Source organism: Marmota flaviventris, chromosome 7 (genome assembly GCF_047511675.1).
Source record: "Marmota flaviventris isolate mMarFla1 chromosome 7, mMarFla1.hap1, whole genome shotgun sequence".
NCBI classification, from domain to species: domain Eukaryota; kingdom Metazoa; phylum Chordata; class Mammalia; order Rodentia; family Sciuridae; genus Marmota; species Marmota flaviventris.
The window spans coordinates 40,392,527-40,412,673 of record NC_092504.1 but is presented as its reverse complement, the minus strand read 5'-3'; the positions used below and the strand labels follow the sequence as shown (position 1 = coordinate 40,412,673).

The window sequence follows — 20,147 nt, the reverse complement described above, 5'->3', positions numbered from 1 at the left end:
TACCTCAATATTGTAAAAGCAATCTATGCTAAGCCTCAGGCTAGCATCATTCTGAATGGAGAAAAACTGAAGGCATTCCCTCTAAAATCTGGAACTAGACAGGGATGCCCTCTCTCTCCACTTCTGTTCAACATAGTTCTCGAAACACTGGCCAGAGCAATTAGACAGACGAAAGAAATTAAAGGCATAAAAATAGGAAAAGAAGAACTTAAATTATCACTATTTGCAGATGATATGATTCTATACCTAGCAGACCCAAAAGGCTCTACAAAGAAACTATTAGAGCTAATAAATGAATTCAGCAAAGTGGCAGGATATAAAATCAACACGCATAAATCAAAGGCATTCCTGTATATCAGCGACAAATCCTCTGAATTGGAAATGAGGACAACCACTCCATTCAAAATATCTTCAAAAAAAATAAAATACTTGGGAATCAACCTAACAAAAGAGGTGAAAGACTTATACAATGAAAACTACAGAACCCTAAAGAGAGAAATAGAAGAAGATCTTAGAAGATGGAAAAATATACCCTGTTCATGGATAGGCAGAACTAACATCATCAAAATGGCGATATTACCAAAAGTTCTCTATAGGTTTAATGCAATGCCAATCAAAATCCCAACGGCATTTCTTGTAGAAATAGAGAAAGCAATCATGAAATTCATATGGAAAAATAAAAGACCCAGAATAGCAAAAACAATGCTAAGCAGGAAGTGTGAATCAGGCGGTATAGCGATACCAGACTTCAAACTATACTACAGAGCAATAGTAACAAAAACAGCATGGTACTGGTACCAAAACAGGCGGGTGGACCAATGGTACAGAATAGAGGACACAGAAACCAATCCACAAAACTACAACTATCTTATATTTGATAAAGGGGCTAAAAGCATGCAATGGAGGAAGGATAGCATCTTCAACAAATGGTGCTGGGAAAACTGGAAATCCATATGCAACAAAATGAAACTGAATCCCTTTCTCTCGCCATGCACAAAAGTGAATTCAAAATGGATCAAGGAGCTTGATATCAAATCAGAGACACGCCGTCTGATAGAAGAAAAAATTGGCTACGATCTACAGTCGGTGGGGTCGGGCTCCAAATTCCTCAATAGGACACCCATAGCACAAAAGTTAATAACTAGAATCAACAAATGGGACTTACTCAAACTAAAAAGTTTTTTCTCAGCAAAAGAAACAATAAGAGAGGTAAATAGGGAGCCTACACCCTGGGAACAAATCTTTACTCCTCACACTTCAGATAGAGCCCTAATATCCAGAGTATACAAAGAACTCAAAAAATTAGACAATAAGAAAACAAACAACCCAATCAACAAATGGGCCAAGGACCTGAACAGACACTTCTCAGAGGAGGACATACAGTCAATCAACAAGTACATGAAAAAATGCTCAACATCTCTAGCTGTCAGAGAAATGCAAATCAAAACCACCCTAAGATACCATCTCACTCCAGTAAGATTGGCAGCCATTAGGAAGTCAAACAACAACAAGTGCTGGCGAGGATGTGGGGAAAAGGGTACACTTGTACATTGCTGGTGGGACTGCAGATTGGTGCAGCCAATTTGGAAAGCAGTATGGAGATTTCTTGGAAAGCTGGGAATGGAGCCACCATTTGACCCAGCTATTCCCCTTCTTGGTCTATTCCCTAAAGACCTAAAAAGAGCATGCTACTGGGACACTGCTACGTCGATGTTCATAGCAGCACAGTTCACAATAGCAAGACTGTGGAACCAACCTAGATGCCCTTCAATAGACGAATGGATAAAAAAAATGTGGCATTTATACACAATGGAGTATTACTCTGCATTAAAAAATGACAAAATCATAGAATTTACAGGGAAATGGATGGCATTAGAGCAGATTATGCTAAGTGAAGCTAGCCAATCCCTAAAAAACAAATGCCAAATGTCTTCTTTGATATAAGGAGAGTAACTAAGAACAGTGTAGGGACGAAGAACAGGAGAAGAAGATTAACATTTAACAGGGATGAGAGGTGGGAGGGAAAGGGAGAGAGAAGGGAAATTGCATGGTAATGGAAGGAGACCCTCAGGGTTATACAGTGGAGGAGGTAGAGTGAGAGGAGGGGAGGGAAGGGGAGAGGTGGGGAGGGGGGAGGGTGGAGGATGGGAAAGGCAGTGGAGCACAACAGACACTAGTATGGCAATTTGTAAATCAATGGATGTGTAACTGATGTGATTCTGCAATCTGTGTATGGGGTGAAGGTGGGAGTTCATAACCCACTTGAATCAAAGTGTGGAATATGATATGTCAAGAAATTTGTAATGTTTTGAACAACCCACAATAAAAAATTAAAAAAAAAAAAAGAGAAAATAAAAAAAAGAAAATGATGAAAGACCTCCTTTTCTCCTTTTTTAGTTTCTTCCACTTTTCCTCCATGCAGGAATGTAGACTTTGTTTTCATCAGTGAACCAGCTGAAATGGGAGCTGGTTACTTTATTGTTTTGAACAGTGGACTGAGGACTACTTTAGGGGATGGGAAGAGGAGGATGGGATGTGTCCAGGCCAACTTGCTCCCCTCCAAAGTAGCAGGGCCAGGCAGTATCGCCAGGTGAAGCCCAGTCATGCTGCCACCCTGGAATCCCCTTCACTCAGACGCTGGCTTGGGAAATTCCAACTCTTGTACCACCTCCCCCATTTCCTGTAGTCACCTCCTTGCTGAGGGGGTTACAGCACCTGCATGGGCAGAACCTCACTGGACACTTACCAAGCATACCACACACACACACCCAGCCCTAGGATCAGGTTCTCCCAGTGTTCCAGAGAGAAATCCAGCCCAGAGTGAAGTCCAGGCTAAGGGAGCTGGAAGCATCACCCAACAAGGGGCCAGAGAGCCCAAAGGTCCATGTGGACTAGAGGAGCAGAGCAGCCATGCCCAGAACCTTGGTGATAGATAGGTGATCCTGGAGCCTCAGCGGCTCCTGACTTACCCACTTACATTTGTCCTGGAAAAGCTACTTAACCTTTCTGTACTTTGTTTTTCTGTCTACAAAATAGGAATAATAACAACTATTCCATAAGGGTATGCTGAGGAATTAAATGGAGATTAGAGAAAGTCCTCAGAACCTGGTGTAGCATAAGAACTAGTGAACATCAGCTGCAATCATCAGCAAGATTATCACAGATTGAATTATGTTTCCCCCTAAAAAAGAGATGTTGAAGTTCTAACCCCATCCTCTAAGACCTGTGAATGTGACCTTATTTGGAAATGTGGTCTTTGCAGATGATTGAGTTAAAATGAGATCATTCACATGGACTCCAATTCAATATGAGTGTGTCCAGATAGAAAGGAGAAATTTGGACATAGTGGCAAACATGAGTAGAAGGGAAAACACAGGGAAGTGAGAAAAAGGTGTGGACCGAATTCTTCCTGCAGCCCTTAGAAGCAACCAACCTTATGGGCTGATCTTGGACTTCTCATCTCCAGAACTGTTATTTAAGCCATTTGGCTTATGATATGGAGAAACTAATAAAGTCATCATCGTCATCCCCAACAACAGCATTCCCCACCTTGGGTTCGCCTCCATTTGCTCCCTTCAAGGAGCAAAGACTTCCTGAAAGTGGAAGAAACCTCAATATTGAGGTCAAATTACTGTATGGGAAGGCCACCATTCAATTCAGCAGCAAGGTGGTGGCTGGGCCCAGCCGCTCCAGTGCACCCAGGGTTCTTCTTAGCTGTTCTATGTACACCATTGGTTAAACGTCTGGTAAACATCCCAGCTGTCCCTCAGGCCACCTTCCCCAGACTGCATCCCTCCTTCCATCCAGGACACTGGCACCAGGTAATATTCAACCTGTACCTTTTGCTTTTTTCATTGAGGTTCCCTCCACACCCCTCCAAAGACACGCATTGCATTTTTATTTCTCATCATCTAATAACCCAGCATTGACCTTCCTAATTTCTGCTGTGTGTTTGCCCTTCCTGTTGTTAGGTGATCCTACTGTCCACACGGCTCCTGAAGCCACTTAACATTCCCGAGCTGTTATTTGCAACTGATCGACTACATCCAGACCTTGGTTTCTGACAACTGCTAAGAAGATAAGACCTGCCCAAGCTGGAATACCAATACCGTCATCTGTCCCCATTCCAGATATGCCTCCAAAACCAGTGTCCCTGTTGCTAATTGTGGGTATGACCACATTCTGCCGGAAGAGTCTTGATAACTGAGCAGCGAGGTACTCTGTTTGGATTGCTCGTATATTTTTTTAAGTTGTTTTTTTCATTTTTCTAAAAGTGTCAAGTTCTCTTTAGCTGACCTAATAGTGATAATTTCACTCTTTATTTGTGATTCTTCCTGTAAGTTCATTAATTCGAAATAAAAGCCTGTTGGTAAGTGTGGGTAGATGACAATGAGTCTTTTGATCTGAATTGGCCAAGAAAAATTTAGGCATGCTTTAGAATTATGAGTGTGAGGAAAGTTTGCTTTTCTTTAAGATTACATAACCAAGGAGGGCATGCTGCAGATGCATCTGAGGCTCTGTTTCTCCCTTGATCTGAAACAATTCTGAAAAGGCGAGCAAGGGGAGGGGTGGCGCTGGGGCAGCCTCTGTGTGCTGTAAATCATGCTGCCTAACAAAGGGCCACATTGTTCCAGCCTGCTGGCTAAGCAGAGCTGCCAGGCTCCTTAGAACAGCAGTGGGAGAGAGGGCGAGGGGAGCGCTGTCCTTGCCTAGAGGTTTCCTCCCCCACAGAGGAAGGCCCAGTAGAAGAGATCTTGTCCCAGGGAGTCTAGATCAGGACCTCGACCCCCACGGCCTTTGTGATTTCAAGTTCCTATTGAAATATATATCTTTTCTGCAAGTTTAAAATTTCTTTCTGGCTGAAGTAGAAAAACCCAGACCCACCTAGTGAAATTATATGAGAACCCTAGGGAAAAAGAAAAGAAAGACCAAAAAAAAAAAAAAATCCTGCTTGGAACCCAGACATTTATAGGTGTACAATTGGTGGAAATTTCTGGCATCTCTAAAAGATGTTTGAAACAAGGGAATAAAGCTGAAAAAGTTTCTAACATGAATTGAACAGGTGGAGGAAATAAAACTAAACCACAACACTCATTTATCTGATTTTAGTTCTCTAAAAAGTATTTAATTACAAAAATTTTTTTAAAAAACTGTGAAGATTTTTTTATAGAAATGGACATTCATTTTCTTGCCCCTCACTCTAGTGCTTTGTTGGTGCAAAATATCGGAGACCTCAGGCTGGGGATGTGGCTCAAGCGGTAGCGCGCTTGCCTGGCATGCACAGGACGCTGGGTTCGTTACTCAACACCACATAAAAATAAAAATAAAGATGTTGTGTCCACCAAAAACTAAAAAACAAATATTTAAAAAAAATCAGAGACTTCATATACTTATTTATTTTTTATCATGCTAGTCTAAAAGTTATCAGAATGAGGAAGAAAGTGGCAGTAGCCCCAAAGACATTATGATGTTAGCAGAGGCTAGTATTTTATAAAACGGTATAATTAGAAGAAACCTGTAATATAATTCAAATCTGAATTCATTCTCACATGTTGAGTGAGCACCTGCAATAACATTCCAGGCCCTCTATTAGGTTCCAAAACATGGTTATGCATGAGGAGACACATCCCTGACTCGGTGGCACTCCCAGAACAAGCAACTAGTGCTTCCTTTGTGCCTGGGCCCTATGTGAGTATCTTCTCAAGGTTAAGTTGCAAATCATATGCTTACAGGCAAAGGAAGCTTTCTAGAAATATAGAACCAAACTCCTAACAAGGTTACCTCTAGGGGAAAATATCCAATGGGAGGGCTATGAAAAGAGGGAGTCTCGCTTTCTGTATACTTCTGTATTTTTTTTTTCTTTTTTAATACCAAACTTGTATTTTTGTTTGGTATTAAAATTTAAATTTGGAGTGTAGTCAGTGAAGAGGATTGAACCCAGGGGCACTTTCCCACTGAGCTACATCCCCAGTCTTTTATATTTTTTTTATTGAGACAGGATCTTGCAAAATTGCTGACGCTGGCCTTGAACTTGTGATCCTCCTGCCTCAGCTGCCCTAGTAGCTGGGATTACAGGTGTGTGCCACTGCGCCTGACACTTTTGTGACTTCAATTGTATTTTTACAAGTTAATTTTTTTTATATTACAGAAGAACATTCAAAATCTTCTACTTTTATATAATAATAGGAGAAAGTGACTAATTATAAGTGTTACTATGTAGTAGTTACCACGTCCTGAAAATGGTCTCAATACTGCATTAAACATGGCCACATTAAACATGGCCTAGTCTCTCAGTGGTGGGGAGAAAGTGCTGTTTATAATCTGTTTCCATCACTGTGGTCACTGATTGGAGGAACTGAGCCAGCGAACCAGCAGACAGCAGAAGGCTTTGGAGGGAAGGTGAACTGGAGGAAGTGAGTCTTAGCCAGTTTGCCTTGAATAAGAAGGCAGGAGGCACAGGACTGGACACAGCTGATTGGTTAAAAAGCAGGAACATCATAGAAACTTGGTATAAATCCCACAAAGGGCCTTCAGTAAATAAGGGAAAAGATGATGGTTCAGGAAATGGAGCACTGTCCCCTTGGCACATCTTGGAACCTCTTGGAACCACTGTCCCTCTTGGAAGTTCTCTGCTACTGTTTCTGTGCTCATTTCTCAGGCAAGGGAGGGGCTGCCATTTACCTTCTTCACCTACTACAAAGGAACAGAGTACAGAACAGAACTCCGAAGCCTTCTCAGGGTCAGTTCTGCCACTAAGAGCAATATGGATCCCTCCAAGCCTGTTTCTGCATCTGTAAAATACAGATAATAATAGTACCACCTCTTGGGAGGCATGCTATGGAGCCATTGCTAACACAATGGCTTAGCATGTGACCCCCCGAGCAATGTCTGTCTTTACTGCTGAAGTCACCGATGAAATTACTTTACAAAATGCTAAAGTGTCAGGAGGAGAGCAAAAATAAATGAAGAAAAAGTTTGAAGGCACTCTGGATGAAAAATGGAGAATATCTTGGTCCAGTACATTTCCAAGACGAGATAACCCTGACAGCAGTATTGGTAGCCCAGTCTCATGGCTACATTCCAATTCCACTTCTTTCACTTAGTGGTTCACTTTTCCTGGTCTTAGCTGACAATGACATCGGAGGACAATGGGCCTACTACACTGGGTTGTGGCAAGAATTAAAAGAGCTGATGCACATGTAGCAGGAATATAGCATGAGGTAAGCTCATTCACTGGAGTCACCACCGTAGGTGATTAATGTCTGATTACTTGTGCAGGGCCATCTGTCTCCAAGAGTCCTTTCTCCATCACTAACATTACTCAGAAATAGTTATAGAGAATCTGAGATTGACATCCTGATTTACCATTTCACCCTTATCCAAATGTGTCCATTTGTCATTGGGATGAGGGTTCCAAGGAGATCCCCAAAAGGCAGGTGGACTTGAACTTAGCCATTAGGGTTCTTGAAGTTGTCACAGAAAGGAATTTAAGGACAGGTCAAAGTGAAGCACATACTGAACTCATTGAGAAAAAGAAAGAAGTCCACACTGAGAGACAGAGTAGAGCACAAGTGATGGCACCATCTTAACCAGGCGCATTCCACATGTGAGATCAACAGTACAGGGACATGACCTAAGAGGGTGTTTTTATTTCTCCTTTGGGTTGGTAACTGGGCATGACTGCTGCCAGTCGGGGGTAATTTACTGCCATTTGACCATTATCAGGACAGGGTATTCTTTTTCTTCCTTGTTATGCTTTTGTAAACGCAGCATAGTATTAGTGTACCTGTGGACAAGGTCTAATAATTGATTTAATAGTGCTGTTTGTGATCAGGGCATGTGAAAGTGACTTGTAAATCTGAACTTCAAATTATGTTACTCTTGTGTTGTCCCACCTGTCTCCTTTCTAACCATCCTCATGCCTCTATCCTGTGTCCTATGTGACATTCTGAGGGGATCACCCACCCCATGTCAGCCACCCAAAGGTGACATGAAATGCAGAGCTGAGTGGTAGTGCTGTTCCTTCTGTCTCAGGCCTGGTGTGAGTGTTTACCACCTGAACTGGCTGGCCAGAGTCAATGCCAACATGCAAATCTCCTGCCAAGAACCTCAGAGGCCACTTTTTATAAACAACAGTAGATAAAGGTGTAAATACTTTGTAGCAATTGACTTGTACTTTTGTAAGCCTCTTTCTGGAGCTCCTCTGCAAACAGAGTCTGGCAGAGCTCCAGAACTACTCAGCCCAGCATGGTCCCCAGGGCCAGGCCTATGCAAATATTCTGCTTCTCCTAGGGCCCCTACTTACAGCCACATTTAAATAACAAAGAATTCCATCAAGCTCCCCGCCCCCGAGACCACTATTATTTATTTTACCCTGGTTACCAGAAACCAAATCTTAACAACAAATAATCCAGTATTATAAACATTGTCTTCATCCTGCTCAAGAAACATCAAGAAACTCCATCTCTGTTTTCAAAGGAATTTAAGGAGACCAAACAAGACGATGGGAGATTTGCAGACTGTGAGAAGAAGGCATTGGGTGGCTGGGGTCTTGCCATCATCAGCAATAACTGTAATCCAGTTCTCTTCTCAAATTCGGGAGTAATGAGGACAATAAGAACTTTCTGGAATCTTCTCTTTAGACTTTCAAGGGAGTGCCAACAACACCAGTTTTCCTGGATTATTTATTGTAACCAGACAAGCTCCATGATTCCTTCTGGGCTGTGTCCCCCCCCACCCCCACCCCTTCTTGCTCTGGGCCTGTCGTGAGTTTTCTCTACAGAGACTTCTGAACCATCCCATCCCCCCTAAGCCAAGTCTAGATAACAGTTTCCCAACTACTCCTTTGTGGGGATTTGCCCACAAGCTTGTTCATTTGCCCAGAAAATAGATTTCTTTTTTTCCCTCTTGGGGTGTAAGATGAATGTTGAAATCCCATTTTTCTCCTAAACAAGGATGTCTCTATAAACACATCCATAGCTCCTAAGCCTTGGGGTTAAGAGCTGGCCAGGCTGGCAAATCAGCCATCCCTGTATCTGCACAGCCCCTGCTTGGCCTACTGCAGAGGCTGCAAATGGTTTTGATTTGAGGCAGGGAGGAAACTCGAAAGCCAGACATCACGACAGACATGGGTCCGGCTGGTTCTTAGACAGACGGGCTGCGTGGCCGCCCCTCCTGCCTGGACATCTTTATTACCGAGGGGGCTGGAGGCCAGCAGCAGCTGGCTGATGGCAAGAGCAGATGTGGCCTAGCCCCAAAGGGGGACTGGCCAGGGAGGAGCCAGGAGCAGAAGGAAGCAGGCCCAGGCCAGAACAGAGTGGGGAAGGCAGGTCCCTGGTGGAGTCTAATTCAAGGAACGGGGACCAGCGGGCCCCAGAGTTTTAAACTGTGGCATCAGAAGAACCTGGGATGGAGTCCTGGATCTGCCACTTCAGAGCCTGGCTGGCTACTTGGTTCTTGTGAACCTCCCATTTTCTTTTTAGGAGAAGAAACTAAAGATGCATGGTAGAGTTGTAGAAAATGTCTGTTATTTCAAACCTCCCACCATGCCCAGCACCTAGATGTTCAGTAAACACAGTGGAAGCAATCATTGTCACCATCTATGTGGCCCTAAGTGGGCCATCTCTGAGCCTCAATTTTCTCATCTTTAAAATGGAAGTGATAGTACCTTTCTAAGGATTCTTCAAAAAATTACAAGAGAGCATGTGTAATGTGGCATGTTGTAAACATTCAATAAATTTGAATTTGAATTCCTTCCCCTTCTCCACTGCCCCACACCCAGACACATCCACACCCCTGCCTTCCCTTGCCAGGTGGCAAAGGAGAGATTTCCCTGCCCCAGGAGGGAAAGGGCTGATTTTCAGAGCCAGCTGATTATAGTTTAGAAAATTTTAGAAATGGAAGGGATGAAATGATGAGAAACAATACTAATCATAAAAGAGATAAGAAAAATAATGAAACATGAGGTTGAATTCAGAAAAGAAAACATGGTGTATTCTGCACTTATAAATAGTGGAGTCAGCCTGAGATGGTGGCAGAACTAGGCCCTGGGTGGTTCCTGGCTGGGACTCTGCTTCTGTGTCTACCTCTGTTCCCCATTCCCCACCCCCAATAGCCTGAAACAAACCCCTGTATCCCTCTAAATGGACTAAAGCTGGAACATGGAGATGACATGTGAGACCCAGTTCTGTGCAGGGGTGAGGAAGTGAGGAGCAGAGGCCAGCAAAATGCAAACAGAGGTGTGGAGCTGATGGAAAGGAAGGGGAAGCAGCATGGCAGTGACAAATGCAAAGGCACCTTTGCCACAGAAAGCCACCCACAGGGAAGCTTTTACCTCCTTTCATTCTAGAACCTGGGGAAGAGACCCTGTGAAAAAATATACAGATTAACCTCCCACTCACTGGTCACTGTTAACACAACCACGCAGAATGAGAATAAATGAAGGGAGAGGACTCCAGTCAGAGATTGTTGGCTCTGCCTTTGTACTGAGATGTTTTTAGTCTCCTCTTGGAAACTTTTCCTCTCCCTGTCCCCAACATATGCACCCTTGAGGTGAGGTGAGACTCCAAGTGCATATGAGGAAGCTTTGGAGCATCACCTGAGCATCAATGTCAAGAACAGTCAGATTTTTCCTCCAGGAAAACAGATTTGAAAATCTGGGTCCACATGATAGTAGACCCCAATAGCTAGTCACAGTGGCTGCTCCCCCGACACTACCACCCAACCTATGCAGCAATATCATGAGAACATTGAATATATTCAGAAAACACGGATTCAGGTCCTCTGTTATGAACCTGAGGACACCACTCAAAACTCAGAGTGCATTTTTCTCATTTGCAAATTGGTGTTATCACCTCCCCCGCCCTTCTCACAGGGTTACCCCAGGATTGAACAAGATCAGGTATGTGAAAACCCTACTCAAATAGAAGGTGCGATTATTTGCCCACAAAGATGGTGACTCACTTAGCTTGCATGAAAAAGGCTTCCAGGCCCAGGTGGGAGCAGATAAGAGGCCCAGCGGTCATCGCACACACACTGGCAGAAAGCTCTGTGGAAGTACCTCTGAGCAGCCATACATTGGTGGCTGTGAGCTTTCCAGTGAGAATAAAGTGTATTTTTAGAACTGCGCACCCAAAGAGGCTTACCAAATAAATCACATAGAGAAGCACTGATCTTGTATAGAAGCATTTCTGCCCTCGAGGATTTGCTGCGAGATTCACATAGTAAGACATTCGTCTTAGGTTTACCTGGAAGACCATGAAGGAAATGAATAGACATAAGCTACTCTGGAGAATAAATAAAGTGCCAAACAAATCGCAGTCCACAACACTCACAGGTTGTGGCCCTTCAGGTCTTCAACTTGCTCCGTAAGTCTAAATTTCATCATCTATAAAATGGAGATGCTAATAAAAGACACCCCAACAAACGACCTCAATGGTTCATTGGGAGACTTAAGAGATAACCCCGAAAGGTATATAATGCCTGACTCAACATGCCCAAGAAATAGAAGATACTGAGTGATGTTTTATCTGAAGGGCAGAGGGTTAAAATTTCAATAAAGACTAAGTCAGATGTCTGCTCTTTTAAAATCAGATTTATTGTACATGAAATAAATTAATTACAGTTTCAGCCAAAACATGAGTGGCTTTTTAAAGTGCATCTGTGGTAGGGGATTTGGTGGGTAGCCACGGCATCAGGTCACTTTCTGCTACATAGTGTTTTGTATGTTAGCCACCCAAAGCCACGATTCAGCCAGGCTGAGGAATCAACCTAACGTCATTGCCGTGAGCCATTGAATTGAATCACACCAAAATTAATTGACAAGTTTTGTTTCTGTGTACTTCAAGCAACAGTTAAAAAAAACAAACAAAAAAAAAAAAACTACACAGTCTCACAATTAGTCTGTCTGGGTTTCAGTTGTTTTGAGTTCACAGCTATTCACACATGTCCAACCAGGCATGCCCATTCTGTGTCAGGAGAGCCAGCGCCTTCCTGAAAACCACAGCTTATGCTGTCTGTATACAGAATATTTTGGCCCATAAACTCCACCTTTTGTGTGTGTGGTGGGGGGGGAGCTTCCTCCTTGTTCTTAAAGAAATCTGGGTATCCTTCAGGTTTGAAAGGTATTCTATAAGGAACGGTGTTCCAAAAATGCAAATCATACTGATCCAACAGGAAAGGGGGAGGGGGAGAAAGAAAAAAAGGGGGCTGTGAATGCTTAATTTTTTCTTTCCTTCCCACTATTAATCACATCAGTATATTTGGTGAAACTACAACTGACCATCATTTACAAGGCAAAGAACAAAAGCCAAAGCCAGTCTGCTCCCCTCTTCACTCGAAAGGAAAAGACACAGTATATGTCACATAATTCAGAGCGGCTCAATGGGCTCACTCAAGCCTCATCCATCTGTCCTCCTGTCCCCTGCTCCAAACAACACTTCCTTTTCTGTAGCAGTTCCTTAGGCCCTCTGGGCACCTCTGCTCCAGCCCTCTCTGGAACCATGAACTACATCCAACATCCAACATTCCTGCACTGGAAGAACCTCAGGCCCTCTTCCCGGGAAGACCAAATCCCCTTGAGTGGCCTGCTTCAGACAGAGGTGACAGTTCTCACTTTGGCAGAGAGAGCTTGCTTGAACCTCCTCTTCAGGTCCTGCATGTTTGGTGACTTGGGCCTGGGAATGAGAGAGGTTCTTCGCTTCTCCGGTGTGCTGCTAGGCTGCTGTTTGTGACTCACTTCTTTGCATAGGACATGGAAAGCATTGTAGACATCATTGTAATTTTCACTGACAGACACTTCATAGAAGGAACAGCCCAGCACACTGGCCAGCTGAAGTCCAAGCTGAGGGTCAACCTGCTTGATGTGCAATAGGTCAGCTTTGTTGGCCACGACCACCACAGGCAGCCGGGTGCCCAGGTGGAGCTGCTGGACATGCTGGTGGAGCTGGCCAATGAGTTCATAGCTCTTGTGGTCAGTAATAGAGAAAACAATCACCACGGCGTCTGCCCAGCGAATGCACCGATTCAGCTGTTCACTGCAACTCAGGCCATTCTCGTGGACCTGGAAGAGAAGGGCAGTTCCAGGGTGAATTGGAGTGCCAGTGCCGCACAGTACCCTGGCTTGGGTGGCTGGCAAATTCAAAAGAGCCCTTCACAGTAGTGCCGGGCTGCAGGTCATAAACAAGTTAGATCCCCACACACTCCAGCTTTCTTGACAATATGTTGATCCAGCTGCACAGAGTTGGAATAAATAACAGTGCAGCTCACCACACTCAAGTGGAAAATTGACCTGCAGAGAACTCCATGCAGAGAGACTTTGTAGTTGCACAAAATGGGAAATTAACTGGCTAGACAGTAAGTCTGGGGAAGTAAAGATAGGAGCTGGAAGCATTTAAACCTGGATAACTGCCCAGTTCTGGAGAGGGAGAAAAGAAAAAAAAAAAAAAAAAAAAAAAACCACTAGCATGGCTCTTTTGTCTATAGAGTAACTTTCCATAACATAAAAGTGATTCCAAGTATTTGAGACTATACCTAGATATTTGGTTTTTAATGCCAAAAACACATATGTAAAAACTGACCTTTTTAACCATAGCAAGGAATCACCGCCAATTCCAAGTGCTTGGTTTAGTCTTTCCTGCTGTGTTGAATCTTCCTAAGAGAAGGATTCTGCCTCTTAGCCAAATCTCCCAAATTAGGCCAGGCTAAGATTGACCAACAGCCAGATACAATTAATGTGTCAAACAACATGTAAAAGTCTAGACCTGACTCCTCAAGTCTTTTCCCCCTCCAGTTTGAGAACAACTGAACAACTGAACAATTCTACAGTTAAGCTCCCCTTTGACCTAGTAAGTCTCAATGCTTCTCACCTGAATACCTGGAGTATCCTGAACTTGAATCGCCAGGGTTTCACCTTCTATCTGGACTTGTCTGGTATAGAGATTACCTATGAAGACAAACAAACAGACAAAAAAAGAGATTATGATCTTCCTTCATGTGCAACTTTTAAAACTTTTAAAACATGTGTGTGTGGTGGGGGTGAATGTATGTTGCTGAGGAGAAGAACCTAGAGCCTTACACATGCTAGGCAAGTAGTTTACCACTGAATTATATACTCAACCCTAGAATGTTTCCTTGAAGAACATTTTGTTGCTCAGCCTGTGTGGGGTTTCTGTTTTAATATGTTACCATTCTTTGACAAGAAGTTTATATTTGGGCCATGAGATATAATGGCTCAGTAAGCAAATATGGTTAGTAATGCCCAGCTAACATCAAATGTAATAAAAATGTGGCACAACAATTATCAACTCTCCATCAAAGCAGAAGGCTACCATATCTTATCTTGGGATGGCCTGCATAGTTCATTTCAAATAATCCCCTATAGGTAATTCATAGGCTCTATGGACTTAAGCAATTTGCTAAAAGAGCATAGGTAGAAAGCCCTTAAGCCTCCCAGTGGCTATTCTTAATCACAGGGATTGAAATATTTGTCCTCTCATTTATTCAGGAACTCTCCTTCTAAAACTCTACCATCCAGTTATTTTCTTTGTTAAGAGAACTTTAGGTTTACAACTGATGTCCTTTGGCCTTTGCTTTAAAAGGTCACTTCTGAAAGGCAGCCAGCAGAGAGGAAGAGGGGAGGGGGAGGAGCTGGCCAATGTTTTTTATGACTTTTGCAGGCCTGTTTTGAAGGGAGAGGCCCTGGAGTACAAAGGGTGCTTCCAACTGGGGTCCCTATAGTTAAAACATACCAAGGAGAATACTTTCAGGCACTTGATAAAATGATGAATGGGCCTGGAATGGAATGAGGCAGATGGCAGGGTTGTTTTTTTTTTTTTTTTTTTTTTTTGGGGGGGGGGGTCGTATAAAGGGACATGTAGAATTGTAAGTGCCAGAATCCTGATGCTCTCAGACTGTCACTCTGAAGGAACCTGCCTGGGAGGCACTGAGAAATGGGAATGGCAGTACTCCTGACAGCATCTTCCTCAACACATTTCCTCACCTGCGTTTCTTTCGTAGTCACCAATGAATCGTTTGGTGAGGAACCGGACCACCAGAGCTGCAGGTCAGAGAGAGGAAAGAGGGTTAACCCCGGGAATTGGATGACTCTCCACCCCACCCCCCATCTGGAAAACAACTTTCCTGGAAAAAGCCACAGCCGGCCACCGAAGGAAATTCCTACCCTGTACCTCCTTGACCCTTCTTCCAGACAGACAGGACGAAGGGGTTACATGCCTGATGAATTATGGCTCTGCCAGCTGGGTCTTGTGGCCCACCCCCTCCTCTAAGTCCAGCCAGCCACACCTAAGCCTTCCAGCAGTGAACGTTCCCCTAATTTTAGAGACCTCTGGGAGGGATTATGTTCACTAACTTCCCTTTCTCTGCTAGACATCGCCCAAGGCTCTAAACCCCAAAGATCTAACCCCCGTTGTGCTGGTAGTGGCCGGGAAATCATCTGGCCAATCTGGATCCCAGTCACCCTCATCTGCTGAAGCAATCCCGGCGGGACTGCGGGAGAGCGGTCCAGTTGCAGCTCCCACCTTTCCCCACGCCTGGTTAAGCCACAAATCTCGGAACGGGTCTCCCACGTCCTGCCCTGGACTGCGTGCCCGCCAACTCCTGAGCGCGGGGACTCACCGGTCTTGCCCACGCCGCTGGCTCCCACCACGGCGATCTTGACCAGCCTGCGGCCGGCGGCCCCTAGGCAACAATCGGCGGCGGAGGCGCTGCCGGGGGCAGGGTACTCGGCTATGGTGCACATGTTCTGGATGAGGCGCATCGCCGCTCCAGCCGGGGCTGCACCACGCGCGCGGGACGGGACTTGCGGGGCGGGAGGAGGTCGGCGCAATGCAGGAGTGGGCGCGGACGGGGCGCTCCGCGGTAAAGAAAACAAATTAAAAAGTAAGAAATGCAAGGAACCGGGCACAGAACCGAGAGAGCAGAAGCTCTGGGCTAGGACTACACAACGGCGGCGCGCGCCTGGTTTTCTCCAAGGCCGGCCCCGCCCTCGCCCCCCGCGGCCAATCCCAGGGCCCTCTGCTCGCAGCTCCGCCCACAAGGCTGCTCCGCGCTCCCGGCGCCCCCGCGAGTGCCTGGAGCCTGTGCCTGGGCCCCGTGAGGCGAGGGCAAAGCCGGGCCGCGGGCGCGAGGAGAGCAACGTGTAGGTCGGAGCCCACCGCTCAGCCAATGGCGAGCGCCGGGCTGGGTCCAGCGGCGCCCGCAGTGGGCAGCTGCTGTGGCCGCGGGGTAGCGGGCGTCTCAGACCCTGGGAAATGTCCTGGCCCCGCGGCTGAGTGAGGGTATCCTGTTCTCTGTCTTCCTGGGGGGAGCGCGGCCCCAGGCTTCGAAGGGCATTCCCAGGCATCTGCCCAGAGCCCACGAACCCACCCGTCCCAGAATCCTGCTGACTTCTGGACAGCTGCTCCTACCTAGGGAACCTGCTCAGCGCAGTGCAGGACCTCATGGGTGTGATGAGCTTTTGGGGGGACTGGAGCTCCCTCGCATTCTGCTGCTGGGCTCCCTAATTTAGGGAGTGATTGCACTGACTTGGATGCATCCGCAGTGGCATCCTGGATCATAAATTTTAGTTACAATTACAATAATTGGTCCCCATACCTACTCCCCTAAAATGTAATGTTTGACTTGGGGGCAAAATAGTATCACCCATTTTGCTCTAGATCCACGTTCTCTGTTGACAGCGCAGGCTGGTATGAAAACACACACACACACACACACACACACACACACACACACACACGGCAGAGCACATGTACTGCCCCCAAGAGGCAAATCAAGAAGTAATTATAGAACAAGCTTTCTAGCGCCTCACACACATCACACCTCCTCCGGGGAACTATGAAATGGTAAGAAAACAGTTACCCCAAATGCAGTGTCTGTGGATGCCGACTCTATTGGGAGGCAGAAACCCGAAAGGATCTGTACTTAGTCTCTGGGCACAAGATACCAGAAGAGTTAATTGAAAGTGGCTTAATGCCAAGGGAGGTGTAGGCCCTGCACTCATAAAATTTCGAGCTCCAAGCCTTACATTCTCATCAGGGAAATGCATCCTCAGTGGCAAGCCAAATTCCTCCTCCAAGCAACCCTATGTAGCTGGAACTGACTGCAAAATACATCACCCTTCTCTCAAGCTGATCACCTCCATACACCCGGCACCCTCCTTCCAGCTTTTCTGGACCTCAGACTTCCCCGAGTCTTTTATCCTGTGGAATATTCCAACAAATTCTGTGACTTGTGGATATCCACATTAAAGATTTAAATGTAAACGTATGATAAACCAATTCCCTTATCTTCACATCAGGCATCAATTTGACCCTATTCCACGCTGGGTTTAACTGACCAGATATTTAGCAGAATTTACCTGCTAAACCTGATCCAGTGAAGACTGTGATGCACTCTCTTGTCTCCAAGCTTAGAAGTTTGAAGGAATTTAAGGGGAAATAAAAAGATAATAATTTTCTCTCTCTCTCTCTCTCTCTCTCTCTCTCTCTCTCTCTCTCTCTCTCGATAGCACTCATTGTCCCTTAAATGTGTATCCGTTGCTTTATTCCAAAGGTTTCTCATTCTCAAGATAGCCCACATTCTCCATTGAATGTGTATCTACTTCCTAAATAAACCTCTGTCTATGCCTTTGGGGAAAAAAGATAATCTCAAACTGCTTTGGTAGCAAGCCTTCTAGGATGGGCAATTTAATTACCAAGACACAACTTTAGCAATAACCATAATAAAAGGTTCACTTCTAGGGAGATCACTAGAATGAAATAAGATCAGCCATTTGAGTCAGAAAGAAAAAGAACATTTCCAATATGCTTCATGTCTTTCTGTGTGGTTTAAATCAAACTTGAGTTTTGCTGGTCTATAAAATCAAACTTAGCAAGACTATAATTACAGGTAACCTTGTACTTTTAAACCCCACCTCCCAAAAAGCTTGCAATTCTATCATGTTTACATGGTAAAATAATTATGTAGTCTACAGTATTTGTTTAACTGCTTTTCACCCCCCCCTTCCCTACACACACAGGCATGACAAAAGTCGTCGGGAAGAATTTTGCTTTGAATCATTTTAGCTTCTGGGGCTTGATTTTCACTACCATGAAGCTATACCAAACCTATGATTTTTCTGTCTGCATCACAAAGACTGAATTTGGTATTCTTATTTTGGACCTAAATGATCTGGCTGTACTTTAAAGAACACAAAAAAGAAAGGAGGAAAGAAAGATGGAAAAAAGAAAAGAGTGCAATTCAAATGCCAAGCATCTACCATATAGTCCACCTATCTCAGATGATGACCCAGAGCTATTCCTTCTTATAAATTCAAAGAATTAATAAAAGAAAAGGAAAGAGACAGGAGAGGAGAACTGGTATTTATTGAGGGCTGTAGGAAAAGGATATTGCATTTTAAAATCTCATTTTGCTTTCACAACACTCCTATCATTTCTTCCAGTGGCTGTTATCCACTGCTGCTTAGCAAACCTTAGTGGCTCATGGTTCTGCATGTTAACATGTTCCATCAAAAATATTTAAAATATCCAGGATATTCACAATGAGATGGTATGCTATGGTACAATAGAGGTTTGCTACATCGTATGCTATAAAGAGGTTTAAACGTCTCTCTTTTTCTTTTTCTGTCTCTCTGTGTCTCTGGTGGAACTAAAAGAGATAAGGATAGGGGATTAAAATATGAGTGATTTCAGGAGGAATAAAAATAAATGTTTTCCCAGGTTTTGATTTTGTCTCAAAAACAAAATTCAGCATGTGAAGTTTCTATCACCTCCTTGGATATTCAGAGCTGACCTTTTTCCTAAGAGCTCCCAAAGATAATTCAGTATCCGGAAGCCCTTACGATACCAAAATATAAACTCAATAAATATTTGTTGAACCTCTGGGCCATAGGTATGCCCATGAGTCTTGGGTCTACACAGGCAACAAGAGAGACAAATCTTTGCCATTATGGCAATTACAATTAGCTGAGAAACAAGTGACCAAGCAATTTCAATAGAGTGTGAGGAAATGATTTTGATAGGAGAAATTCAGGAGTTACAGGACTATAAGCCTGGATACAGCATCCTGGATTAAAGCATGTGTGAAAGAGTGTCTGAGAGGTTGCAAAGTTGTGTATGATGTACAAATACACATGGATATGCAAAGATATAGCAGGGGCAGGAGTCGAGGAAGGTGGTCTGGTAGCACTTAATAGAGGAAACATTCCCTGCCAAAAGACAGAAGGTACTCAGTAATATCTGTAGACTGTGAAATGAAAGAATAAGTGAATAAAGCAAAGAGCTCACTCACATCACAAAAACAAATTCAAGAAACAAAGAATAGTTCCCAGCAGGCGAACGGAAAGAAGAGCCCTGGTGAATTTTAAGGAGAGACATGCATATTGACAGAAGAGGTCCGAGAGGTTTGTGTGGTCCTCCTTTCTTTCATGGAACATGCCCCATGGAAGCCAAAGGAGCTGGTAGAAGGTGAATTTGCAGCTCCAGGGAACCATCTTGGCTGCCTCATGTGTGAGTGTGTCTGAGAATGAAGCCAGCCTAGAAGGTGGCAAAAATTGAGAGACAGAAAGAGCCAGAACCCCAAGTGGCATCTTTTCTGGCTCTACATCCAGTCATGTCTGAAAATCCAGTTACAGGAGTCAACACAGTCCCTTTTTAGAACCAACTGGTTATCACTGAGTCGTTGTCACTTGTACTGAATAAGTCCCCACACTTCCTATTGTCCTGGAGCCATGGTCTCCCTGCTGCCATACTAGGATGGGTCTGCAGCATCAGCCACACCCGTCACTCAGAACTCGGCAGCTCCGCCATCTCTCTTCAGTAGACGTTACAGACATTAGGCCATCACATCCTTCTTATTTCATGTTTGTCGATAAAAACCTACAATTGAGGCCATTAGTCCATCCAGACGAGCAATATTCTCCAAGTGAAAGAAGCTGGTCTAAAAAGGCTACGTAGAGATGACCCTACATGTGACATTCTGGGAAAGGCATAACTATAAAGTCAGTAAAAAGATCGGTGGTTGGCCCTGGTGAAGGGGAAGGAGGGACAAACAGGTGGAGCACAGAGGACCTTTAGGGCAGTGAAGTTACTCCATGTGACACCGTAATGGTGGACACACTTCACATTTTTTCA

At 44.5% G+C, this 20,147-nt stretch overlaps 2 protein-coding genes across 2 annotated transcripts in view; one reads left to right on the top strand and one right to left on the bottom strand.

Annotated features, from left to right (window-relative positions):
* Positions 1-4,378, top strand: part of Scfd2 (sec1 family domain containing 2) — a 405,136-nt gene extending 400,758 nt beyond the window's left edge. Inside the window, exon 9 of the mRNA XM_027938291.3 lies at positions 3,972-4,378. Within this exon, the coding sequence (XP_027794092.2) occupies positions 3,972-4,064 (93 nt within the window). The 3' untranslated portion in view covers positions 4,065-4,378. The remainder of the gene's footprint in view (positions 1-3,971) is intronic.
* Positions 4,379-11,578: 7,200 nt separating this feature from the next.
* On the bottom strand, positions 11,579-15,936 carry Rasl11b (RAS like family 11 member B). The gene is made up of 4 exons (XM_027937570.2): positions 15,634-15,936; positions 14,999-15,055; positions 13,866-13,942; positions 11,579-13,060 (listed from the first exon to the last, which is right to left on the bottom strand). Exons 1-4 carry the CDS (start codon positions 15,773-15,775, stop codon positions 12,590-12,592), a joined length of 747 nt encoding a protein of 248 aa, XP_027793371.1. The 5' UTR covers positions 15,776-15,936; the 3' UTR covers positions 11,579-12,589.
* Between the last annotated feature and the right edge of the window lie 4,211 nt (positions 15,937-20,147).

Bases quoted from the DNA above. Each gene is read 5' to 3' on its own strand.
- Rasl11b (XM_027937570.2), bottom strand. From the start codon at position 15,775: ATGCGCCTCATCCAGAACATGTGCACCATAGCCGAGTACCCTGCCCCC. The intron at 15,056-15,633 runs GTGAGTCCCCGC...TCTGACCTGCAG, and splicing joins CAGCGGCGTGGGCAAGACCG to CTCTGGTGGTCCGGTTCCTC. The intron at 13,061-13,865 runs GTGAGAAGCATT...CTTCTCTTCCAG, and splicing joins AGGATACTCCAGGTATTCAG to GTCCACGAGAATGGCCTGAG.